The sequence below is a fragment of the Epinephelus moara genome, chromosome 5, assembly GCF_006386435.1.
Source record: "Epinephelus moara isolate mb chromosome 5, YSFRI_EMoa_1.0, whole genome shotgun sequence".
Taxonomy (NCBI): Eukaryota; Metazoa; Chordata; class Actinopteri; order Perciformes; family Serranidae; genus Epinephelus; species Epinephelus moara.
Window position 1 is genome coordinate 16,237,931 of NC_065510.1, and position 27,117 is coordinate 16,265,047.

Here is a 27,117-nt window from a genome sequence, read left to right on the forward strand (position 1 = left end):
CTTCATCAAAAGTCTATGAGGATGAGAAAGGAAAGGTTCAGACATACAAAGGCAGTAATGCATGATGGCATTTGCATTTAATTTTAAGCAACGTGCCTCATAAATAGCTCATTAAGTCAGTGTATTAAAATCAAGAAAAAGCTTATCTAAAAGCAGAGCCAAGGCAGAATTCCCATTAGTCACCACTTTTAGAGGCAGACTGCTTCATTGTTTTTATGCCAATGAGCATCATTTAAGGCAGTGGTTCCCAACTGGTGGGTCGAGGTCCATTCTGAATGAATAACTTTATTTTTGAAGAACAGTGACTTTCTGGCACAAGCTTTTATTTAGAAGTGCCTTTTCCTCCTGTAGAGTGAGTGAGTTGAAGACAGCTACTTAGAGACAGCAAAATACCTCGACGACATGGCCAAACGCAAGTATGAAGCTGAATATATTAAACTTTGTGGACCTTGTGTAACCGGTGGACTCTAATGATGTCTGCGTTGTGTTGATATGAAGAGGCCCAGACCGTGGATATCTTTGGAGGCAATCTTCGTTTATTCCTGACAGCAAGTGGCAAAAACAAAATCCTCCGTCAAACACAACTATACAAACTCCAACCCCTACACAAATTAAGTGACACAAGCAAATGAACTTTCCGCGCTAAAACACGGAAATTACTATGAGAGGAATGTTGCTTACCTCTCCCATGGAGCACAACAGCAAAAGGGGAGAGGCAAAGTGGGAGGCACACCTTTATAGGTGGGGTACCCCCAGAGGTGAATGTAGGGGTACAGAAACTGAGTATCAAACGTTCCACATATTGACTTCGGAGGCCTAAGCGTGTCAGGTAGTGTCAGATAACATCCATCCATCCATCCATCCATTTTCTAACTGCTTATCCTCTTGAGGGTCGTGGGGGGCTGGAGCCTATCCCAGCTGACAATGGGTGAGAGGCAGGGTACACCCTGGACAGGTCGCCAGACTATCACAGGGCTGACATGTAGAGACAGAAAACCATTCACACTCACACCTACGGACAATTTAGAGTCACCAATTAACCTAGTCCCCAATCTGCATGTCTTTGGACTGTGGGAGGAAGCTGGAGTACCCTGAGAAAACCCACACTGACACGGGGAGAACATGTAAACTCCGCACAGAAGGGATCCCACACCTGGGATCGAACCTCTTGCTGTGAGGCGACAGTGTTAACCACCACACCACCATGCCGCCCAGGTAATAACAACTGAAACAAATTTTGTGTAATTATAATACTTAATATTACAAATGTACATTTCACTTTGTTACATGTTACTGCTGAATAATTGACCCTGTTATACTTGAACTAATGTCTAAGGAACAATCTGGACCCCATAGCTGGACCATTTGGGAACCACTGATTTAAGGCACTGTCTTGGCTTATGGTCTTGTATGTATTTTGGTTCTCAAATGCTTTTTGACAACATATAATAAATTAGTATTTGTCTCAGTTAGGTCTATAAGTAAACATAAATCATGCAAAGACAAATATATAGAGAAGTTCACTTTTGCAGAAAGCTGTGCAATTGAAATTGCCATCCAAACAAAATTGTGGCATGCAGGTTAGTGTAATGGGTTGACCACAAGGTGGTGCTATTTTGTTGGATAATAAAACCTGCTGTGCCAATACAAACACTGTGACAAGAAGGTGTTTTGCTTTTAAGGATAAAAAACATTCAGTAAATGCATGACAAATTAAGCTTTGATACAAGAAGCAAAATTATAACAATAACTAGTCAAAAGGTTAAGAAATTGCACTTGGTGTACTTCTGAAGCACATGAGGGAAAAAAGCAAATGTTTAAAAGATGAGATTTTTATTTATGTTGCCAAGATTTCATGCAATCTCCCACTGTAGCAGTTGGTCCCACTTCTTGTACGGGTGTTAAGTCAACATGACATGTTTGCCTTGTAAATGAGGACAACTCAGAAAATGGCTGCCGTTCCTGTCGACACTGTGTGACAAAGCAGCGACAGTGTGTGTGGGTGTGTGTGCGTACACATTGTCTGACATGGTGGTGCTCACTTTGACAGTTTACAGTCAGAAACAAACCTGAAAGAGCTCTCTTGTTCCAGCGGCTGTCACATTTCAGATGTGTGGGGATGACATGTACGTGTAACATAAAGTGCAACAACCACTTAGAAAGTATACACGATGACACGGAAACAGAATACGGCCATTATCACTTAACTAAACACAAACAACAAACTCACTTTGTTTTCTTTTTTACAAAATCTACTTTTATAAAGAAATGTTACAGTACATGAAAACATAACACAAAGTCAGTAAACACCAAATAAGAAGGCAGTGTAGTTTTTCAAGTGTACCAGATTGTCTCCATTCAGTGTTGTCAGGACCTCGACAACACTTGACCATCCCACCAGAACAAAAGGACATGAATTAATAGTGTCGATATGACAGATCAATACTTAGAAATGTTGTTATGTGCTTTCATTCTGAAAAACTTTAATCCCTTCCTTTCTCCGCAAGCATCGAGCAGCACTGAGGACGAATACTGACTGGATGTAAAGAATAAATGCCTGAGTAATAACTAAGACCTGATCTGCTTTTCACACAGTAAAACAAAGAGCACAGTGGAGAAACATCACATTAACAATCATAAAGTGAGGTTGAGAGACATATTTCAATTTGGCAAATGTCAATATGACGAGAGAAAGCACTGCATGCATTAAGTATCTAAAGGGAGCATCTTAGTGCAAGTCTGCAAATGCATGCATGTATACTATGTTTATTCTTTCACTATGGTCCCTTTTCAACATGTTTAATCACGTATTTAATATCATAAATTACAATACAACTTTAAAAAGCAAGCACAGAAAACATTATTTCAGAAAATAAGAATACAAAATAAGAATACAATTAAGTGTACAAGTAATACGCAATGTCACAAGGAACAAAAAGACATTTAAGTTACAGAGTTGCATGTTCTTGCGTGAACACCATACAAAATCTTGCATGTCAAGAGCATATTAAATCTTTAAAATAAGTGCTAATGACTTAGATGAGAGAAAAGACTCCTCAAAAAATATAAAAAAGTTTATAGGTGGAAAAAGAGCAGCGTTGCCTTGTGCTCTCCATTTGAAGGTCAGGTTGTCACTGACATTACTGATAATCAGGTCATAACATCAGTTATTCATGACTGATATATAGTGTTGCGTCAGCTGTCACTTGACCAATCCAGTAAGTCTTGAGTGTCATTCTCTCTGATCGAGAGGTCAGCTGTTTCAGATTGTCTTTCACCATTTCATCGCCTTTTCTCCTGTCTGTCGTCGCGTCCGATCACCTTGTGTATCCAGGAGCTGAAGGCAGAGACTTTGGTGTAGACGCCAGGGGATTGCTGTGTCCTGCAGGCATGACCCCAAGATGTGACCCCGTAAACCACCCAACCCCCTCCTGGACGCTCGCACACCAATGGACCTCCGCTGTCACCACGGCAACTGTCCACACGCCTCTCCGACTGGATGCTGCCTGCACAGAGCATGCGGCTTGTAAATGCGCTGTGGAAATGGTGCTGGCAGTGACGACGGGGGAGTAAGGAGAGAGGTGCCTGCTGAAGAGTCTTTGAGTATGAGCGACCTGAAAAAGAAGAAACGCATGAGAGTTTAGAATAAGAGCATCATATTTGTGTTTTAGCCAGTATCTAGCACCACCAGCAGGTTGACAGGTTTGGTTCTGAGTGAAATGTCTGGATTGAGCTATTAGACAGATTGCCATGATATTCGTTAGAGACATTCATGGCCCCGAGCGGATGAATTCTACACACTTTGAGCCCCTTACCTTTCAACTAGTCCCACCATCTGATCAAAATGTATCCAAACACTTTGGTTTATGACTAGACTGCAAAACTAATGACATTCCCATCAGCCTCAGCTGTGCTTTGTCTTTAGTGCTAATTAACAAGTGTTTGCATGCTGACACTCTAAGCTGAGCATTGTCATTGTGAGCATGTTGACTCGTAAGGCACATACGCATGCTAGGTTTTTTGTGCCCGTAATTCCATGGTTTTCAATGTAGACATGTGGAAGGTGCACTCAAAAGTGAGAGAGATGCTGTCATAGCACACAAGCACCTGCTTGTAGGGCACAACAGCAACACCCTGAGATAACAAAAGTGAAGTTTTAGAAGGCAGCATCACCTGGAAGAGGAGTCTGAACTCTAGATTTCTGATAAGTAGGCAATGATATGATGTTGGTTATGGTTCCTTAGCAATATCGCAGCAGCCTACCTCTTTTAAAGTTTGCCTGTCCATGCCAGCGGGCAACAGACTCCACTTTATTCAACCTCTCACAATGTTATCAAAAGCCCTCTGAATTTAATGACATAAGAGGCACATACATCCCGGCAGAGTCTAAGAGAAGCTGTTTATTATTATTATCATTATTATTATTGTAATTATTATTTTATGACAAACTATACTATGACTTTTTTTTTTAAACATTTTTATGACATACTATAACTGTGATTTTTTTTTAAATTTATGACGTACTATTCTATGACTTTTTAATTTTTTATGACATACTATACTATTACTTTGTTTTTTTTGTTTTTTTTACATTTTTCATGACATATTATGCTGTGACTTTTTTTTTTTTTTTTTACATTTTTTTATGACATTTTTTTAAAATTAATTTAATTTAATTTTTTAATTTTATATACAATTACACACAGGTCCAAACACACACATGCACAAACAGGACCTATACATGCACTAAGTGAAGAGATGTCAGAGTGGGGCTGCCCATTACAGGCACTCCGGGCGGTTGGGGGGTTCGGTGCCTTGCTCAAGGGCACCTCGGCAGTGCCCAGGAGGACTTGAACAGGGACCCTCCGGTTCCCAACCCAGGTCCCTATGGACTGAGCTACTGCCGCCCCACATGCTATATTATGGCTTTTTACAATTTTTTTATTATATACGTACTACACTATGACTTTATTTTTTTATGTATCTTTCTCTATATCTCTTTAAAATATCGATTCCCTTGCATGCATACTCTGTCACTGTTGGCCTGTTGGAGAAATTTGCTCCCTCTAATACACACGCCTTGTTCAGCTACCAGCAAGTAACTCCACCCTATAGCCCTGTAGCCAAAATGTGTGCAGAGGTTCAATCTATCCACTAATATCCTCCCCCTTCTACTCAACCCTCCCTCCTGACACCTCAAACAACCAATAACAACAAGGACATGATCCCTCCATGGCTCTCTACATGTGAACCTTGTCACTCATGACCAAACTCAAGGAAACCACTGACGAAAACTGAACCCAAGCTTGTGTGTGTCTGTGTGTGATATCAGAGTGGCAGAGAGCCAAATGCAAACAGCTGTACAAAGCAGACATCTCGCCTTAAGTTAAACAGCCATTGCTAGCGTCACGCACTCTAAAATAGCCCGTGTTGTCATCACACTGAAGTAAACTAATAAAAACACCCTCTCCGCCACTCACGCTCACAAATGAACTTGAAAGACATACAAACCCCTCAACGGGGAGTGCATGTTTTTGCATATGTGTGCACTGAGACCCTCTGTAGCCCTTAGTGACCAAGTTGCTATGATTAATGACATCAGCATGTAATTTAAAGATCACTAACAGATGTGTGTCGGTGTATACAGTCAAGTGTATGGACAGATACAGAGCATGAAGTCAATTGAAGAGCAATTACTGGTGGAGGATACACTTCTACTTTATATGCATTTGCAGTTGACCTTTAAAATGACTAACATATGGTAGGAATACTGCGGTTACTGCACTCGACTGGACCCCGAGTAGCTAGTCCCTCTGTGATATCATTTTCTTTTGTCCTTCATCAACTTTTAACATCACTGAGTTGTTTATTGGTTGATTTCCAGTGCTTTTAAAAACTGTAANCACCTGTAACATAAATAATTTCCCCTCGGGGATCAATAAAGTATTTCTGATTCTGATTCTGATTCTGATATCATTTTCTTTTGTCCTTCATTAACTTTTAACATCACTGAGTTGTTTATTGGTTGATTTCCAGTGCTTTTAAAAACTGTAACATATCTTGCAGATTCCAATTGACCTGGTAAATATTTCTAATTAAATGTTGTGTATTACAAGAGCATCTTATTCAGTCTGCATTCATTCAAAGATATACTATGTAGGATTTTCCTAGAACACACGAGGAAGCTACAAAAACACAGCACAAAAAAAAAAAAAAAAAAGATATAAAGAGGCAAAAATGCAAAGCAGGCAATCCTTATTCCTACACGCGAGTGAATCTGGGATTAGCTTTCACTCACAGAATGTACAAAATAATGGAAGTCATTATCGTGATTTCATCTGTTGGTTTGTGGACTGCTGTTTTGAAGCCTTGAGTTCGGCATTTCCAATTTTTTGGAGCCAGATATGACCATATTTGGACAAGAGGGTGGAGCTGTGGAGGGGTGGATCTGAAGTATAGACTATAACGATGCCTCACAGACAGCCTGTCACTCAAGAGGCCCCTCCCTATAATATGCACAACTTTAAGCCTTAATGAAAATGGTAACAGCACATGTACAGATGTCATGCTTGTTACAATTAGCTGTGACGACCAAAATTATTTTTTTGTACCTGGCTGTAAATGTTAATTTTCTGCTGCAAAGTCGGTCATTTTAACAAGGGGGTCTGTTGGGATTGACTCGCTTCTGGATCCAGCCTCTAGTGGCCATTTAAGGAACTGCAGTTTTTGGCACTTCGACATTGGCTTCATTTTTCAGCCCTGGAGGTTGCCACTTGCTATCACTTTCACTTTCACTGGTGAAGACTGAGGGAGAGGATGGGGATAAAGAGCGACATAGAGATGGCCCATGCTAGCAGTTAGCTCAGTTAGCTTGTCAATTTAACGTTCCTACAGTAGTAGCTTGCAGTGTATGTACAAGCAGAAAGGAGGTGCAAGTAATCAACAATTCCTGCATAGTACACCTTCAAAGACAGAATTAAAAGTCACTTGATTTGACAGGTGTGACTGCCTCAAGTAAGTGGAATGAACAAACACTAGCCCCATTTACGTTGCCAGATTTTCGGCGAATGTTGGGCTGTTTTGCCGGCAAGCTGTGAGCGTTTAGACACACAGAGCCGGATTGGCGAGTTGATCCAAGGTGCCCAATTTTCCACCTCATAGGGTAGTCATATTGGTGGAACCCTTTTAGTTTAAAAAGATCGAGGCGCCCTTTCGCCCAGGGAGGGGCTGTTGATGACTCTGTGGGAGGAGCTGTTGATGACGCCACACGTGTGACCCACTGGCGGTGGATAAACAGGAAACAGCTGATAGCAGGGATGAGCAGCTAGTAGCAAGAGGGACACGCAAACCTGACAGACACTGTAAAGATGAGCAACTGGGGAGACAAGGAATTGTGCGCCCTCCTTGCCCTCGCAAACGAAGAGACCATTAACCGTGAAGTGACAGGAATGGTGAAGGACGGGCCGACTTATGAGAGAATGAGAATGAGAGAAAAATGAAATGAACTGATATTATGTTTTGCACCTCAGGGCCACCATACCCACCTCCCCTCCACACAAACACACACACACACACACCCTCACCCGTATCACCCCAGCCGGTAATGTGACAGTTGCTGGCTTGTTTGAGCACTCTCTCTTTCCTCATGGGCAGACAGGCGGGAAGAACATGACGGCTGAATGACACACACTCTCCCGGCATCTGGCCCACTGCCCCGGGTGACAGACGAACCAAGGCCAGGTCGTAATCGTTGCTATGGGAGTGGTAGCTTGGGTGGAGGACGATCTGATCGACGCCGTACTCCTCTTCGTATTCCTCAGGGACGAGGGAGTGGTAGTCGCCCACTCTAACTTTATACTGCTTGGTGCTGTTTCCGTACCTGCAGAGAGAGAAAGAGGGATGGACCAAAAGGGGCCATTAGAGAAAGAGGGTGTGCATGTGTGAGCAGTCCCACTGCTGCTGATACATAAACCATGAGCAATAAAATCATGAGCTCTGGTTGGGGTTACCTCAGCAGTAGTTCATGTAGAGCTGGAAAAAGTACAAGCATGTTACACACAGTCATAAAGTCTGCACTAGTTGCCTATGAGCTGTAGAATAAATTTTAAGGTTTTTCCATATGTGTAAGTCTTTATAGTTTTACTATTCCCCCTGCAATATTTTGGACATGTTACCCCTAACCCCTATGAGACACTGCACATGCAGGACTCTCATGGTTGTTCCACCAACCTGCCTGACTTTCAAGGGTGATTTTGGCACAGGTCACTTTGGTTTTATCTTTTTAAGTCTCCTGTTGAAGTACGTATGCGTGTATGCATATGAAGACACTTTTTAGCTTTATCTTTTCTGTCAATAATCTACTATTTTTATACCCTTATTTAATTTCATCTTGTTAATTTTGAGCTACATTTTCTATTATGTATTGTGTTTGTGTTGCCCCGGAGGCTTATAAATATTTCATATAAATCAGACAGTCATAAAAACTTTTTTTCAAGTGATTAATCAGCTGCATGGCCTCTCTTTTTCTCTGCTGCACCTCCTTCTTTAACACAGCATTGTTGTAGTGCTTTTAAACCTTTAATCAAGTCACTATAAATCATGACTCCTCACACCTGGCATTAGAATGCGTCTCCACATGCGTCTCAAGTGACCGCTTCTGATCAGAGCTCACTTCCTCGCTTTGTATGCTAATAAACATGTACATCATTTCATTCACGGTCAGGGTTGCACACTTGCACTACTTTTATGGGCTTGACTCATAGGTTGACATAATGAAGTGTTTTCCTCGCTTTCCATTTACTTGTTGGAGATGTTTGGCCTTTTTGAAATGAAGTGAGAGAGAAGGAGAGGAGAGGAGTGAAGGAAGGGGGGGCCCTTTCGATTGAGCCAAGTCTCTGTGTCCAGTTACAACTGGTAGAGTGTTTCCGGAAAGATCTCCTGACCTGGGAATGCCACGACGTTCCTGGCAGAGCAGAGACACTGCTGACCAGTCAGCTACGTACAGTACATACCAACCTTTGAGGCGAAATCTCAGGATTAGAATGGAGTTTGAATGTGATGCCGGAGTTACCTTTCACACATTGTTGTTGCTGCTAAAAGTGGTTACAAATACACTGGAGTTGTGTTACTGTTGGCAAGCCCCCAGCTGTACAGCTACAAGGTATAAATAGGGTTAATACATTGACAACATGTGACCACTAACCTGGGGTCAGTTTCTATGAACATACTAATCGGTAAATGGTAGTGACAGGGATAAGGTAACATGCTCGTGTGAGTTACATGTGGTAGTTGCACCTTAACATGTCATTATAAAATCAGCTGTGTTTGTGCGCACATTAGAGCGAGCAGAAGTGGGTATGCCAGCTTGTTTTGTATTGTATTTTCTGTGTATTGTGCAACTGCATGGGTGTACTTGTTGGTTTGTTTGTTGCCGTGCGTGCTTGTGTATGTATCACCCTATTTTGGTTACCACATGTGAAAGGAGACACTAGCAAGTCGGAAGTCCCTATCTTGGTCCGCATGCTCTGGCTTGCATTCAGTGAATTACTCTTCAAAGCTGTCATGGCTGAAGCTAACAGCTTGGAGCACTGAAGACTGATACGTGATTAGGCAGGCAGGAGAAATAGTTTTGTAGCGTCTGACCTTTCTTGTCTGTTTCCAATGTCTATGACAACAAATATCTTATGTACAGCTAAAAATACCTTTCACAATTTCTGTCATGGAAAGTTGTGGTATTTGGGTGTGCACTTTGGAGCAACAATAAACATCTATCAAACATAAATAACTATTAAACCACTATACTGCTGGAGATGTTGCTGCACTGACTTTGTGCTAATCTGCAGCAGTCAGCAGAAACTTGCTGTAGTAGCAATGTCATCAATTTGCACCTGATAGATGAATTCCACAAGAAACGATCAATTATTAAAACCCATTCACTACAAAAAGCATAGCCTGCAGGAGTAGGTGAGTGAGCACCGACGTCATTAAGCACACACTGACATTTAATTAATTTGCTTGGATAAAGCCTATTATTTATTTACTCTTGCACAAGCACGCTACAGCACTCAACCACAAGAAGAATCTGTTCGAGGCAGATTGTCTGTTATGATTGAGGCTATCTCTGCCTACTGTGCAGCTTTAAAGAATTATCATTGTTAGTAGAGAGTCGGAGTAAAATTTGTTATTCCGATCTGTGATTACACTGGTGGTGAACTGACTGCACTGTTTGCATTAATCAGTCTGAGAAGTCCTGATTGCTGCAGCCCAACTGGTCTTAATTTGCAGCCCAGCACAGCTGTATGTTTCCTATGTGTGTCATTTAAAGGAAGTGGATGTAGGAGTCTCATCACAAAGTACTGGTTCCTGAAACTGGAGTAAAACTCTGGCAGTAGAAAGGGCCTGGGAATGGCTGGAGAAATGGCACTGGAAAGGATTTAGTGAAGAACCTCTTCCTCCCTTTAATGTGGAAACATCAGGATTTATAGTGGTAGAGCTGCTGGGGCCGGTAGACTTCTGGATTTCTTACCAAAGCCCAAACATTGGATTAATACGCACTAATTCAGCTGAAATATATTGTCCTCAAAATACAGTCTGAAACATGTACTGTTCAAATACCAAATGCAGACTCTAGGGTTAGTGCCCTCACAACCCTCAACTTTCTCAGCTCTAGTCTCTTTGTTCAAATCTCTTGCTATTCTTCCCGCTGCCTTCTCTGCTGTATGCATTAGATGGCGGTGCCATGTGGAGGCCCCCAGACCAGAAGTGTTGAGATGAAGTGACTCTGGTGGTCCCTGCTGCCTGCACCAAAGCCAAACCAAACCACTGATCACTGCTCACATCTCTGAGGTTCTTATTACTCCGTCAGACTTAAATATACTGAAGATGTCGATAAGCTGTGTAGCTTGGGTGAAACTCAAGCTGCAGTAAATGTATGCATAAGCACACCCACCTTAAATTCCAACATGTTCTGAAAATCCAATCAAACAACAGGCAGATGTGTCACATAATAACATTTGGTCATGGACTTTCCATGTCGAGATATGAAATGCAAGGTAGCCCGGGTGTGTTAGTTGCCGATATTCTTGGATGCTGTGTCAACTTCTGCCTGTTGCATGCATTGTCTGTTTTCAAAATACACTTCTGTTTTAACAGTAAATGTACATTTTGCATATAGCCTCCTTCAAAATAATCACACTACGTTGGTACAACACTGCAAACTGGTGTTTTTTTTCCTTCAACAACAAACACATGTGGTTATGTTTTGCCAAGATACGTACATGGTTGGGTTTTGGAAAAACAGAACAGGGTTTGGCTTTAACAACCATATGGAAGGGAACATCGGCCTCCTTGGTGAAAGCCGGTGGTTGTTGGACCCATCCATTACCCTTCCTGCCCACCCTCCTCGGACTTCCACCACCTTAACTTTTGTTATTGTTCCACTGCATTTCCCCCTGAAGCCACTGGGGGCTATAAACAATAATGGTGACCACCTGCATATCATGCCGACGTGAAAGGACAGCTTTTTTTGTCGGTATCTGAAGCTGGAAACCACAGACCGAGCACCGGTTCTGACTAAATCAGAGTGAGACAGGGTTGACCAATCATTGAGGCTGACGGGAGGAAAGGCCGACTGACCAGTGTTGTGGATGCATGGAAGAGAACAGTGGCTAGGATGAGAGGCAAGACGCTTGCCGCATGTTGTGAGAGGCCCGTAAACAGATATTGCGAAGGTACGTTATTGTTTCCTGACCTCCATACTGAACCTAACAATTGGATCTAAAAGATTTAACTCAAACCTTCAAACTGTGACACATACATATGTGTGTGTGAGTAGATGTCAGTGTGTGCGTTTAACCTCTTGAAGCAGTGAGCCGACGTGAGAACCCAGCAGGTGTCAATGAGAGTCGCTCCACACACCAACCTCCCGTCTCCTCGAGATCCTCGCAAACGAACCGCGGCCTGCCATGGCCAGCCACCCCTACGGACACACAATCACACACACACACACACACACACACACACACACACACACACACACACACAGCAATTATAAAATTGCACAATCCACATGTATATTCTAACCTGATATGATTTATGAGTTTTTTATTGGAGGACACTTAACATTAGCACACCTGACAAAATGAGTTTACATCAGCTACGCAAAGTGTAAACATGCAGGGTGTCATCTAAACATGCACACACACATATATAAACACACAAGTAAATACTCAGTAAGAAAAACTTTGGTTTCCCATCTACCCATAAATGTGACCCCACGCACTCAGTTGCATACAAACACATATAAATATTGGTTTTCCTCTCTGTTTATCCCAACCTCTTTCCATCTCTCTAGCTCTTTCTCACACTCAACACAAACACACACACAGAAAGACAGAGAAAGTCAGAACCAAAGGATTCTCTTGTTAAATTCCAGCACGTTTTTCTGCGCGTCTGTTCCTCTTTTATGTAAATCATTGTAGATGAAAATCTCATATTTACATTCTTATTCACTTTCATGCTTCTACTTGCCCAGATACAGTTTGTGTTTGGAAGCAGACACAACTGGATACTTCTTTGCCTGTAGCTTCAGATCAGCTGTTTCCCATCAAAGACTCGTTGACTTGAAAATGTGTCCAATATTCTTTGTTCTATAGGTCTTTGGCAGGCGTTCTCTGCGCTGCCATTAATCCCTCCTGTCCCTTCAAGCTTACCTCAGAGAGTTTTCTCCTCCTATGATTCGGCGCTGGCGAGTGTGTACGAGCCGCAGACCACAAATTGAGCTGACAGGATCTGACAGAGACCAAAGAGGAACCATTGAGTGCATATATGTGAGAGTGTGTGGGAGAGCGATGATTGTTAAACCATACATTTGGGCTCAGATGTTGCTCTTATTAAATATTTAGACGGATCGAAAAAATAATAATGTTTGACATTCGTCTTTCACTACTGCATATGAACCTGAGGTAAAGTAAATTAAATAAATGAAAGATCATTTTCATACTGTGTGTGTATGTGATCTTAAAATCAACAAATATAGGTAGCAGGCTTTTTCAGGAGGTGTAATTTATCATACTGAAGAGACAAAACACCCTCCTGCACGAGTTTGACTTTCCACAGTATGTGCACGTGAGAAATGGAAGTGATAGCATATGTGCAGGTAACGGATAGCATTGCGTGAGTCTGCCCTGATGTGTGACAGACAGGGTGAAGCAATAACACTGCGCTCTCCATTTTACCATCTGGATACACACACACACTAAAGTCCTGCCCACTTTCCTCTCAGAAACTTACCTCCTAACTTTTAGTCATTTATTTGTCATTAGTTTTTCAATGTGTACGACATATTGGAAATGTTTGCTAAACACACCAGAGTCTCATGCGTGCTAAATGCAAACTTATGCCACAAATAAATCACAAGAGCTCCATTTATTTTGAGTAAAAAAAACACACCTGACTGACCTTTGACCTCTTTGGAGCTTGGCTGCGTTTCACCATAGTCACAGATGACACCAGCGTCCTCACTATGGCGACAGTTGTGTGTGCCGGGTGCCTGTTTGATGCAGTCTGCCAGCGAACGCTCCTCGCCGCTGCACTTCACATTGTCCACGTGGATGGGCCCTGTCCCCTCCCCGAAGTATGCCATCACACGGGCCTTTGCCACCCCACTGTGGAGGATGGACAGGACACAGAACACAGACATGTCATTGTCATTATTTAGTTTAATTATATTAAACTGGAAAACAGTTTTAACTGTCAAATAGGTAGCTCCTATTGAGACTGGAGATAAAACCAACTGCAACAAAATATAAAAAAGTCACAGTAACAGCATGGTATGGCATGGTGGTGCAGTGGTTAGCATTGTCGCCTCACAGCAAGAGGGTTCTTGGTTCGAACCCAGAACAGGGGAGCCCCTCTGTGCGGAGTTTGCATGTTCTATCTGTGTCAACGTGGGTATTCTTTGGGTACTCCAGCTTCCTCCCACAGTCCAAAGACATGCAGGTTAATTGGTGACTCTAAATTGCCCGTAGGTGTGAATGGTTGTCTGTCTCTATGTGTCAGTCCTGTGATAGTCTGGCGACCTGTCCAGGGTGCACCCTGCTTCTTGCCAACCCGACCCCTCACAGGATAAGTGGTTACAGAAAAAATGAATGAAACAGACAGGCTATAACAATAAAAAGGAGCAAAACATCAGTTAAGAAAAACTGACGGCGTATAAGTAAGCTTTTAAAAAAGACTCAGTCTAATTGGATGTTCTATTGTTATAGTAAGAAGTAAAGGGGCTCAGGCACCACATGCTTGATCTCCCTTCATTTTCAGCTTAGCTCTGGGAACATTTAATAGACACTGGTTAGCCAACCGCCAAATTACTATATGGACAACAATTCAAAAAAGTGCTTGGGCTTCACCGAGAGCCTGATAGGTAATAAGTAAAACTCCACTGCCAGTTAATGGAAAGAGGCCACCACTGAAGAAATGTGCTCCCTGCACTTTGTTTTTGTTAGAAGACAAGCGGCAGAATTTTGAACCATTTCCAGATGCGTTGTAGCTCCTGTCAGACTTGGAAATGTAGCAATGTTTGTTTTGTGCAACAGGCTGATGAGATTTTAAAAATGTAGCATGTGTAGGACAGATTTATTATCTCTTTTTTGTTTTGTCAGTTTGCTTTAAAAAAAAACCCTCTTCTTTTATATACATTAATTTATTATTTAATTCTATATATCTTTTCCAAATTACCTTTATACATGTCACAAACAGAAACATTCAGGAGTTGAAAGCTTGGCTGCCAGATCTTTCTGTCAATGTGTGTGTGTATATAAGTGTATAGGCGGTGATGATGTGTTAGTAAAGATGTTATGGTTCGACATTCTCTGGCTGTGACGCAAACCAGGTCAAACCACTTTTACAATCTGATAACAGTATTTGTATCACTTTCTCACCTCTGACTTTAATTAGCAAACAGCTAACACGCAAAGGCCTTTAGGTTGTGGATGTGTGTGTGTGTGTGCCTGTATAGGCTGTAACTGTGATTTTAATTAAGACTGATAGATAACCGACTGAGAGGATCTCATGTTGCGTCCCTGGGGTTTGATGGGTGGCAGGTCTTGCGTCTCCAAAGGGAATCTCATGTCTCTTATTGAGACATCTAGCATTGTGTCTGTGTCTCCAATAGCTCCCTGAGCAGTACTTAGCAGGCAAAGGGGGAACCTCCAAGTCACTTGGAGCTAAGCCGAGAGCCTGACATCAAGCCTGCTTAGTGTGTTTCTGTGGCAACACACAGTCACACAACATCAGTCAAACACAAACTGCTCTGGATACTAAATGCTCGAGTTAGAAGGAAAAACAAAGTGTTTTCACAGAAGCATTTTTCATGTACTCTCCATGTATGAAATATCTTTAAAATTTTAAATATATTTCTTGACTTGGCTGCCTTTTTGTTGGATCAGTTTTGAATATTTGCAAGGGGGTATGGAAGAAGTGATGCAGTGACTTGAACAGAGCCAGGCACTTAATACAGTTTGGACGAAATTCAAAAAGGTCCTCAAGCAAAGCAAAACCTCTTGCACTGTTCCTTTGTTATCACAAGGCAACACATTCACAGTGTGGCTTTAAAGGCACGCTTACAGCAAGCATTTATTATTGTCTGCTGCCCTCTAATTTCACATCTGTTATTCTTTCTTTGTCATTTTTTTGTTTTTGTGTTTTTACTTTCATATTATGATTACCTTTCTTTACAGCAAAGCTCAAACATCAAGGCTTTCACATGCTTGCCCAGCTTCTTTTTGGACACCTATGTGACAATCTCCATCATCGTCAGGTCCAGTCTCCCTTTGAGTTTGGCAGCAGGCATGAAGAAAAAATAGAGCGTGGACAGTCCCTGAGAAAGCATGGTCATCTCCAACCTATGTAATCCAGGAACTGTCGGAGTGTCATCTCCTCCAAATTGTGCTGCAACCCTTTGACCTAAAAACGGTCCCACAATGTCCAATCAGTGTCATAGTACTTGTGTGTGGGGGAGCAGCAATGGGCTCAGAGAAGGCAAAGAAAAAACTCAACCAGTGTTGCGTTAAATTTGTGAAGAAACTGTCGATGAATTGAAGTCATAGTGGTCTGTGTTTAAGTACAGCAATACTAGGCTATATTAAAACATCTCTTTACAAACTCTCACACAACGTGCAGTATTACTCAAGGCTTACTTATCCAACTATATGCTCAGTTCTTCCCAAACAGACAGCCCTTTCCAAGGACAAACTGAACTTAAAGTTAAACTTATCTATGCTCTCTTAAAAAGCCAGCCAGACTCCACTGACAGAAGCAGTGGGTCTCATTAATGAAATGTTAGTAAACCTGTGAGTAGATCTGCAGATGAAAAGCCTTGGTACTAAAAACCTACACTGGATTCATGACCGCCACAGAAAACAAGGAAATGATCGTAGGCAAGTGCGTATGTTCATGAATGTCGATCACTCGGAAAACTGCCCATGAATAGCAGGTGACCACCATATAAGGAGGTGATAATTACTAGGTGCATCCTGTCTTCCTTGTCTGCCGTTAAGTTTAACAAGTAGTCTGGCGTAAAACCACACTGTCTCCCTCCATCTCTTGCAGGTGTAGACTTTAGCCCTTTTTAAATAGGAATTGTGCGAGTTTGCAGGAAAGCCCAATCAGTCTTCTTTCAGCATTGGCAGTATAAAAACAAAATCAGGGAGTGTGGCAAAATGCCGCCTACCTACTTTTTCTTATACAGAATGCACCTTTTTCAGGGCAATGGGGGGCGTGAGCAAGTAACAAAACGTGTGGCTCAGCATGTGGCGTAAACAGTGACGTGGGAGGGAAGCCGCGGCTAGACAGTCCTTCAGCGATTCTCTCGTAAGTCGGTCCGTTCTTCGCCGTCCCCGTCATCTGACGGTTAATGGCCTCTTCGATTGTGAAGACAAAGAGGGTGCGCAATTCCTTGTCTCCCCAGTTGCTCATCTTTACAGTGTCTGTCAGGTTTGCATTTCCCTCTTGCTACTAGCTGCTCGGTAATTCCTGCTATCAGCTGTTTCCTGTTTATCGCACGTGCAGCGTCATCAACAGCTCCTCCCACAAGTCATCAACAGCCCCTCCCATTGTGGAAGGCCGCCTTGGTCTTTTTAAACTATAAGGGTTCCACCAATATGACTACCCTATGAGGCGGAAAATTGGGCACCTCGGATCAACTCGCCAATCCGGCTCTGTGTGTCTAAACACTTGCAGCTTGCCGGCAAAACGGCCCAACATTCGCAGAAAATCTGGCAGTGTAAAAGGGGCTTTTGTTAGTACGTACAAAAAGATTGGAGCTACTAACATTGATGAATGCGAACTGTTTACACACAAATTCGTTCTGCTCATGTGTAATGAATGAGACCCAGTAATTTTACCTCGCTGAACATGGCAGCTGCTGGTCTACTGCTGCCTCTGTGGTTACTTTCCTTGTGTTATTGGGTGACTTTGGTGTTTGAAAGGGTTAGTTTGTATTTACCAAAGTAACATAGAGGGAGAAAGGCTGTCTGTTTGGGAAGATGAGCATATGACTGGATGAATGAGACTTGGATTATACTGCAAGAGTTGTACACTTTCAAAGGCAGACCCCTATGACTTCAATTCACTTAGAATTTCTCTGTTTTAGCGTTCTACGTTCGCTGTGGAGACATGCAAGATAAACATTGTCTTCATAAATTCAACATAACGCAAGTGAGCTCCATTCGTTTTTTTTAAAAGAAGTAGTATAAAATAGAGGCTGGTTCAGTGCAAGTCAGTCCACATTACAGGCTTTATTTAGACAACTAGCTAATTAGATTAATGCTGGCAAACTTTTCCCTTGTCTGCGTGTGTGTGTGTGTGTGTGTGTTGTCCAGTTTCATGTAGGTTCTTATTGAAGGTGACTCTGGGTCAAACTGTTGACTTTAAATATAATTTGTGTGAAAGTTTCTGTGAGTGTGTGTGACTGCATATATTTAGTTTTATCACCCCCAGAGCAACCTCTAACGCTTGGGGACCTGTTGTGTATGTAATGACCTTTCACCACACCCTGTGCGAGACAGAATGATGATCCTAACACGGATTTAACACGCCTCCAACACGCTTCCTCTCTCTCTCTCACACTTATGCGCTCCAGATGTGGCTTTTATCTGCATGCGGATGTGTCACCGAAAACTGGGTGGCTAAGGGATGATGATGGCGTCCCATGCTGAGCAGCGATGAGAGAGAAAATGAAGACAGTTTGTTATGGTACACTTTTCCATTGTCATCCTATTGCCATTGTTTTGGAAAATGGGCCAGTGTCTCAGAGGGAAGAGCTAATAGGACACAGAGAAGATGGGGTGAGGTAGTTTGCTTCGCCTCAACATATCTGTCACTGTGAATGTGTCATATGCACAACCGGCCTGCCCTTTAATTGGATGTTTATCTTGGCTCTGCAAAAGGGCAAAGCTAAAACCCCTAATAAAAGCAGCTGGCAGCACACAGAAGCTCTTAAGAAGTGCTCAAAAACTTAAGTGCACAATTTGTAAAGATCAAGTAATGAAATAAATGATTCAAAGCACACTGTAGTTTTTCCATTGTAGGTTAGCCTGAAACTTGAGACATGCGTGATGAGGTGCAAACTGACAACAGAGAAGGGCTAAGAGATGGAGAGATGAAAGACAGACAAAGAAAGTAGGCGCGAGTGTAAGACAGATGCCAGGTCTAAGAAGTGGTGATTGATTTTGCAAACAGAGCAGGCAGTCTGGATTCACTTAAGTGTGGGTAATGTATAGAATGATCACATTTCAATGCCACAGCTCAAAACCGAGCCTTTCTTCAACACGTTACCTCTACTCCAACATCCTGACCTGGGTCAAATATGAAATAACCTTTTCATCATTTAAATTTCTAAAAAATGTGATCACTTTCTCAAAAGTGAATATTTGCAGGTTTTCTTAGCTTTCTATTATCGTAAACTGAAAATCTTTGGGTTGTTGGACTTTTGGGAATTGATGGGCATTTTAGAGCAGAATAGAATAGATCAACTTTATTGTCTGTTCCAACAGTGACAGAAAGTCTCCTTTGACAGGGCTCAACAACACACATGATTCACATTCAAAACGAATATATATGAAAACAATGACTATTAAAACAGCAACTGGTAAAAGCATGTTAAAGTGCAGTGTCTATTTGAGATTGTTTGGGGTGGTTATTGCAGAGGGAATGAGGGATTTCTTGTAGATGTGGGACTCTGTAGTGTCTCCCTGATGGCAGTAACTGGAAGGAGTGGTGGAGGGGGTGAGAAGGGTCCTTAGTGATCAGGGTGGCTTTCCTGATCAGGATCCATAGCGGTTATACAGTTCAGATAGAGGAGTCTGGGGTGAGCCAATTATTTTGAGAGGTTTTTTTGTGTTTGGTGGTGAGTGAGTTGTACCAGGATGAAATGTTGAAGGTGAGAATGGATTCAACGCGTGTACAATAAACCAGAGTTGAAATGCCCTTGCTGACATGAAAAGTTCTGAGTTTCCTCAGCTTTAGTCAAAGAAAACTTTATTTCCATTTGCAGTAGTATACTTGGTGGTATGGCTCTGTTTTGGGGCCTCTCTGCCTTTCCTCTGGTCAAAGCAAAAACCCTCTTCCATACGCCTGCGTGGAAAGACTAAAGGCAAAGAGAGCACACCTCTCTGCCCTTCCACGTGCAGATGGGAAAGCCTGAGGCAGAGAGAGCAAACCTCTACCCTCTCAGCCTAGCATCGAAAAGAGCCAGTATCAATGACAAACAGAGATGACACAGATGAGTCCGAAATAACATAAAAAGGAGGAGCTGGGGTGGAGGCGGCTTGCAAAGCGGCTTGCAGAGGAAGCAGCAACAGTAGGCAGGCCAAATCAGTTTAAACAGGGCTCCCTTACTGAGATTCGCTATGCTTGATTTTATTGCTAACATTTGACATATTAACCAAAAGATTTGTTAAATTGATGGGAAATCAAATGCGCCCATCTCTCCAAACTTCATAGGTAATCCTTCCCCCTACTAACTGAATCTACATCAGTAAGTGATGCATGGAATTACCCTCTTCCTACAGTTTGCCCATATGGCAAGCAAAACATTCTTTTACCTCATGCTCCACGTGAGTCATTTTCTTTTATCATGTTACTGTGAAACACATGGCTAACAAACAGGCTATTTCAACACACTTGCACATGCAAACATACCTGTATCCCAACTGTCGGCACACCACCTCAGCGTCACGATCAGTCCATCCATCATCACACACCGTCCCCCATTGTCCAGACAGATAGAGCTCCACCCGGCCTTCCCTTGGGCTCTCTCCTCCCACAAGTCTCACTGGCACACCTGAAGAACACAATCGACCCACACAGACTCATCCTGCTGGCAAAAATGTATTCCTGTTCTCTGAAGTTACCCCAAACCCCAGAGTCAAGAAATACTCAAAGACATTTACACACACATTCCCTCTCAAACCTGATCCTCCGGGCAAACGTGTCTGGTGAATAGGGCATGTGCACTCATGCTCCCTGCAAAGGAAGTAGCCTGAACACCTGTCAGTTTTCATGCACGTAACCACTTGTGCGTCCAGAAGGGGAAATTGTGAGATTCCATTGCCTCTCTGGTTTTCACACGCTCCCTCTCTTGTTCTTTCTCCCTCCCAAATTGTATTCACTCACACTGTTAATCAAATCAGTCTGGGCTTTAGGTTTAAACATCCATCATCATTTGTCTGCGCACAGATGCTCAGACGTGCACACACAAACACACATACACACACTAATCTCATTTACGTGAATGCCAGTGCCTTTTGCATGTGTGGATAGTTTCAGGATCAGTTTACACTCTTGTCAAGTGTCAGGTATTTTTATGATATGATATATATAGTTAGCTGTAGTGTTTCATAGCTCAAACACTGCTGACAGTAATGAAATAATTTTGTAAATAGGAAATCCTAAAATTACTTCAGCAGTGGTCAGTTTATCCCGAAATAGTTCTTTGTCACTGGAGTGAGTTGAATGGCATTCAAACATTGTGTGTGTGGCACGTAAGAACTGTAGGAGGGGGTGATTAAGGTAGGGAGAGTTAATTGTGGGAATGTTTACTTCTTTGTTGGTGTTGGCTATTGAGGAAATGCATCGCTGTACTCTCCCTTAGAAATACAAACACTGTTCTTCCCTGTCTCAGCACACACACACACACACACACGCACGCGCACGCGCATTGCTGCTCTGATACAATGTGATACACCCTAATGTGATGGTCTACAGAGGGAGACAGTTCAAAGCATAGCCAGGCTTATCTGCTTTTTCTCCTTTTCCAAAAACAACATAAACCAATCTGCCTGTGGCATGTTGAGCGGGAAGGAGGGATTTGCACACACACACATAAACACCCAAACCAATGCACACAAACAAACACATACACACAAGCGCTATGTGGTAATGACACAGTTCTTTGGTGGGTGTTTGCGGGGTGACAGTGTCCCTCAGGCTCTTGCCAAAAAACATAAGCTGCTAACATAAGCCCAACTTATGTGACATTCACCAGACTAATCAGACTTATATCTGGTGCATTCAACATTAAGACAGATGGCAGAGAATAGAACAGTATACAGACCTCAAATATAGTATGAGGTGAAACCTGAGCCACTACTGGTTCCATCCAGCACCTTTATTGGTGTCTGGAGGCTACACACATGAGCTTGATTAATGGCGCTATTATTCAACCCTCCCTCCCTCTTTCAGCAAGTAGCAACACCACTGAATCCTCCTGTCTCCTCTTATAAAAGAGGTAAGAAGTGCAGTGTTGTGTGGCAAGATATCAACCAACTGCTGCCGGATAGCTCTGATTCAGAAACAGTGGCATGAGGGGGACTTACTTTAGGTAAAGGTTTGCATTAGGTCCATTTAATCATGATGACTTTACAAGTGGCCCACTTATTAAGGCAGGACAAGCCAACTAACAGCTGTGCCTATTAGAGCTAGCATGACTTACATCATTCTCTATCTGTCTCTTGGAAAATGTTGGCTTCCCTCTTCTGGGTAAGATGAGATCAAATTGACTGCAGGTTGGCTGAGATCTTAGAAACAGATCTCAGATCAGCTTGCACTTCCATTAACTGGTTTTATGAAGTGACGGGAAATTACATAGAAGCTTTCATCATTTGGTTTCCCTGTTCTTCACTGCCTATAAGGTACGTGTGCTCTGAGTGCAAAGTTTAGCTTCTACAATCCTTGTTTAAGCTCACATTATTATGTGATACGGATATTAATGTCAATATGTGTTATCTCTAATCTTAACTCATATCCTTTCTCTTTTTATTACAAAAAGCTTTACAAAAAGTAAGATTCAGAAAGTGTATAGATCAAAGGGAATAAAAATATAAAAGTACAGGATTAATTTCAGTAAAAGTGTTAAAATCATATGTTCTTAAAGGGGATTATAAACAACATTTAAAACAACTTGCCAGCCCGATCTCATCCAGCTAGTCATTCCAGAGTTGAGAGGCCCAGATGGCAAACGCTGATAGTTTTTTAGCCTCCACCTGGGAGCCAGTAAAAAGGAACAGTCAGAGGATCTCAGGCAGAACTCAGCTAATGGGGGAATAAAAGGTCAGTAGTCAGGAACTAACCCCATATGAGCTATAAAAGTGATTAAAATGCAAATTAAAGTCAACTCTGGAATGCATGGGTAACCAGTGTAGACATGCTTTTACAGTGGTTTATTTATGGGCTGCAGCATCCTCAAGTATTACGAAGATTACATTGATTTAAACAGGAATATATAGACTTTTAATTTATCCACATTAAATCGATCAGATCTTGTCATTTTACGTCGCTGCACTGAATTACTGATTTCATGTGCAAAAAAAAAACAAAAAAAAATGTTGGTATAGTGGTTGGTATTGTCACCTCTCAGCAAGAGGGTTCCTGGTACAAACCCGTATTCTGTGCATAGTTTGCATGTTCTCCCAGTGTCAGCGTGGGTTTTTTCTGGGTACTCCAGCTTCCTCCCACAGTCCAAAGACATGCAGGTTAATTGGTGACTCTAAATTGGCCATAGATGTGAATGTGAGCGGTGTGAATGATTGTCTGTCTCTATGTGACAGCCTTGTGGTAGTCTGACGATAGGCTCCAGCCCCCCTGTGACCCCCAACAGGATAAGCGGCTATGGAGTTTGAATGAATGAATATTAGAAAAGACTAAACCAACATGGAGAAGATTCTGCCTCTGGACCGATGATAATGCAATCTGATTTCTTGGAGTTAACCAAAGAAGTTGTCAGACGTCATCATATTCAGTTTCTGTGTATGTGGACTGAGGTTGCTGCAACCAAAAGAGAACTAGATCTTGATACAAATCTGCTTATAAATGGCACTGAAATTTTGTCTCAACAGGTTGGGGACGGAACCTGAGGCACCCCTTAAATCAAAGAAGATGAATGATTTGTATTGAACAAAGGCAACAAAATAGAGAGATAAGAGTGAAACCGATGTAAAACAAAACCACCCACGATGTTAAAAATCAAATGATCAACAATATCAAACTAAGCAAAAGAAAGGAGCGCTACAAGACCATAAACAGCATTGCGAGTGCAGTTTCTTTGTCATGACCAACTGTAAAACCAGAAAGGAATTTTTGAGAAAGACCGTTACCATTTATGCAGACAAATACCTCCATTTGAAGTGATTTTCCTAAAACACTGGCCAGTTTAGAGATTGCCTACTTATTTGCTTTGCCAATTTGCAAACCTCCCACCTCCTACCTCTAACCTCGAACACCCCCCTACAGAGAGCACATTCAAGGTTTCTATGCAATCTGTAACCCTTCAAGGCATTACAGGACAATAGGATTCTGTCTTACTCATTGGAAGACTCTCTCCGTTGCGATCAGGGCTGCATGCAATGTTAACATCTTCATGGTGTGTGCAGTCATGACGGAGCCACTCCTTTCTTTTGCACAGCAGCAGGCTGGGCTCCTTTCCTGTGCAGCTCACATCGTCCAAAAGAATGGGACCTGACCCCACTCCGAAGCGTGGGACTGGGGTGATGTCCAGTCCTTCGGAAAGGAGAGTCTCGCCTAATCTGCAACGTAGACATGTACACACACACACACAGACACCTTTTTTAAACGTATTAATACGCACTAAGAATGCTCGTGTTTGTACATGTCGGGGGCATGAATACTTCACATTACCTGTAACCTAGTTGTCGGCACACGACTTGTGTGTTAGAGTCTGTCCAGCCGTCATCACACACTGTCCCCCACTGACCATGGTAAAATATCTCTAAACGTCCCTCATTGCTGCTGATGCCCCCCACCAGCCTCGCAGAACCATCTGGAGAGATAGAGAAAGACAGGTAAGATAGGCAAAGTTAGAGTTAAAGTTAGTTGTGGTGAGAATCAAGCAAGTCAAGTGAAGTCCCTGCTATAAGTCAAGCAAGTCAAGTCGAGTCATTGCTCAGGTCAAGCAAGTCACAAGTCAAGTCATATGTCACATACAGCAAATCACGATCCGTTAGCTACATGTCCTCTGAATATGCTGTGCAAAAGTCCGGTCTCTGTAGGCAGCCCCGGCTCCGCAAATGGCAACAAAAACATTTGGGTACAGGCTGCACCAACCAGCGAGCGCGAGACCAGCGAAAGCAAGCACACACACATGAACGCAGTGCCCATGTCTCACGGTCTCGGGAAAGCGTGCACACGTGAACGCGGTGCCCAGAGAGGCAGTTAGAGCTGCAGGCTACAATGAGGCTAAAAACAGAGTTCAAATGACGTTTTTCCAATCGACTTTTTATGTCGGGGCTTCAGGACACTTGGATCACTACGGACAAGCAGTATGGAGATATTTGTGGTTTCAATTGTGTGTTTTTGGACCTTTGAATCTGGGGTGCCGTAAGCCTCCATTAGGTGGAGTTTTGTTGTTACCCCCTCTCCCCTTGGATCTCCGCAAGTGTTGTGAGCACTCTAAAACTTCACCTGAGCCTCCAACGGTATGAGGGTGAGTAGATAATGGCTGAATTTTCATGTTGGGTGCACTATCCCTTGAACAGTTGTGTAAATCCAGGGTAACTAGCAGGTATCGCTCCTTCATGACAGAGTCACGGAGGACAAGGGGGTCATCAAGTCATCTGTCTCAAGTCAAAGTCAAGTCTCAAGTCATGAATACAAAGTCAGAGTCAAAGTCAAGTCGAATCTTTTATCAACGTTAGTCAAGCAAGCCTCAAGTCATCATATTTGTGACTCGAGTCTGACTGAAGTCAAGTCATGTGACTTGAGTCCCCCATCTCTGGTATCTGTATTAAACAAGCTTTAAAAAAAAAATCAAAAAAATATATAGTTTCTTGTGGCTTTGAATGTTTTGACTTATTCTTATTGATCACAACATAGCAACAAAAAATGCAGTCATTTTTGGCTGTAGTAAGGACAAAAAAAGCTCTGGGAGATCCTGTTTAGACCTAATAGTTAGTGTCTGTAGTCAGGACTCAGTCCTTAAGACTTCTGCCTTCACATGTTGGTCACCTGGCAACACCCAGCCTCGTACTCCTCTGCTTGTGTGTGGTGAAACCTTTCCCACATTGTTTGCTCAGGCTGAGCAATAGCCATCCTCCTTGGTCTGGCCACCATGAGCTCTCCTTGTTTGACTAATCAAAATGTCTGCCTTGTGAAAGCACTACCGTCTCCGGCAACAAAGCTTTAGGGGTCATAGGTACATGAAAACCCTTTGTGGAGAGCCTTATCTTTATATGTAAATATATGCATTTCATTTGCATATCTTTCTGAATATTATGGACTGCTAATGCTGAGTCAGGTGTTGTTCTACCTGTGAGAGGGCTGCAGGACACTCCTGCATCCTCAGAGTGCAGACAGTTGTGCTCCCCCCAGGCACTCTTTGGACACTGCTCCAGTGTGAGCTCATTGCCCGTGCAGCGCACCTCATCCAGCCACACATGGCCTGAACGCTTGCCAAAATGTGCCTGGCCCCACGCCCTCGCCACACCGCTACAAAGAAAAGAGAGGGTACAGAAGAAGAGAGGGTTTAGTTTTCAGTGATACTGATGCCAATTAAAAACAGATGTACTGAATGGTCCTGACTGACTAACAAAACCGAGGGTAAAGGATGCAGTATTTGTTTAATCTGGACATTGATTGTATTTCAACTTAAGTTTTGAGAAACTGCTTGTCACGCATATCTGTGCCTCCATAAACATTGCAACACCAACACCACAGTGGCACACACAAAAAAACTGCACACACGGACATTTGCGGAGAGTGCAGTGTAGCTAAATATGCATATCTCTGTGGTACTAGATTCATGCAGGAACAATGAGCCTGATTCATTATCTGACCCCCAGATGTTCTTTACTGCTCGCTCCTCTCTCTGTGTGTGTCCGAATGGAAAGAATACTTCTCATAGTTTTGGAGACAGAGGGAGAGAAAGACGGCTGGACACCCACATCTACTCATCTCTTGCTTCCTAGTCTGTCTTTCAGTCACACTTTACCCTCTTTTTCCTCATACTCACAATGTATTTCCTTTATGCTAATAAGTGATTGGAATTAATGTGAATATGATGTTATTTTGTGTGGGTGTGTGTGTGTGTGTGTGTGGGTGCCCCTTCACCTCAGCCCCAGTTGTCGACACACCACCTCTGCATCGCTGTCGTCCCATTGGTCATCACACACGGAGCCCCACTGCCCTGCATGGAAGACTTCCACTGTGCCCTCTGACCCCGACCGACCTCCCACCAGCCGTACAGGGAGCGTCACAACTGCTGAAACTAACAGAGGCACAAACACACACATTTTCACATGGTCTGCTTAAAGAATCTATACAGGCTGCTGGAGATTTATCAGATCTCATATCATCCATATCCAAACCTCTATCCATCCATCACAGACATGTAATTCCTCATGAGGAGTGCCTACCTTGCTTCTGTGCGCAAGTGATGGCTGCAGCCTGGGAACATTCCCCTCCATTCCAGGTGGTCTTAGGACACTGGAGCAGGTCTGGCTCCTCTCCCTGGCAATGGACCGCCCTCCAATGGAGCTTGGCCATGCTTGGACGAAACAGGGGAACTGCACGTGCACGACCTGAGATCCTGGAAGGGGATCAATAAGCAAA

General features: G+C 42.8%; 1 protein-coding gene across 1 annotated transcript in view; it reads right to left on the reverse strand.

The window, feature by feature from the left end:
• Window positions 1-1,823: 1,823 nt before the first annotated feature.
• prss12 (serine protease 12) overlaps window positions 1,824-27,117 on the reverse strand; it is a 29,311-nt gene continuing 4,017 nt past the window's right edge. The window contains exons 3-13 of the mRNA XM_050045380.1: window positions 26,922-27,094; window positions 26,617-26,773; window positions 25,817-25,995; window positions 24,190-24,331; window positions 23,857-24,077; window positions 20,197-20,338; window positions 13,450-13,664; window positions 12,711-12,789; window positions 11,855-11,977; window positions 7,584-7,879; window positions 1,824-3,614 (exon numbers count right to left, since the gene is read on the reverse strand). Of these exons, the coding sequence (XP_049901337.1) occupies window positions 3,283-3,614; window positions 7,584-7,879; window positions 11,855-11,977; window positions 12,711-12,789; window positions 13,450-13,664; window positions 20,197-20,338; window positions 23,857-24,077; window positions 24,190-24,331; window positions 25,817-25,995; window positions 26,617-26,773; window positions 26,922-27,094 (2,059 nt within the window). The 3' untranslated portion in view covers window positions 1,824-3,282. The remainder of the gene's footprint in view (window positions 3,615-7,583; window positions 7,880-11,854; window positions 11,978-12,710; window positions 12,790-13,449; window positions 13,665-20,196; window positions 20,339-23,856; window positions 24,078-24,189; window positions 24,332-25,816; window positions 25,996-26,616; window positions 26,774-26,921; window positions 27,095-27,117) is intronic.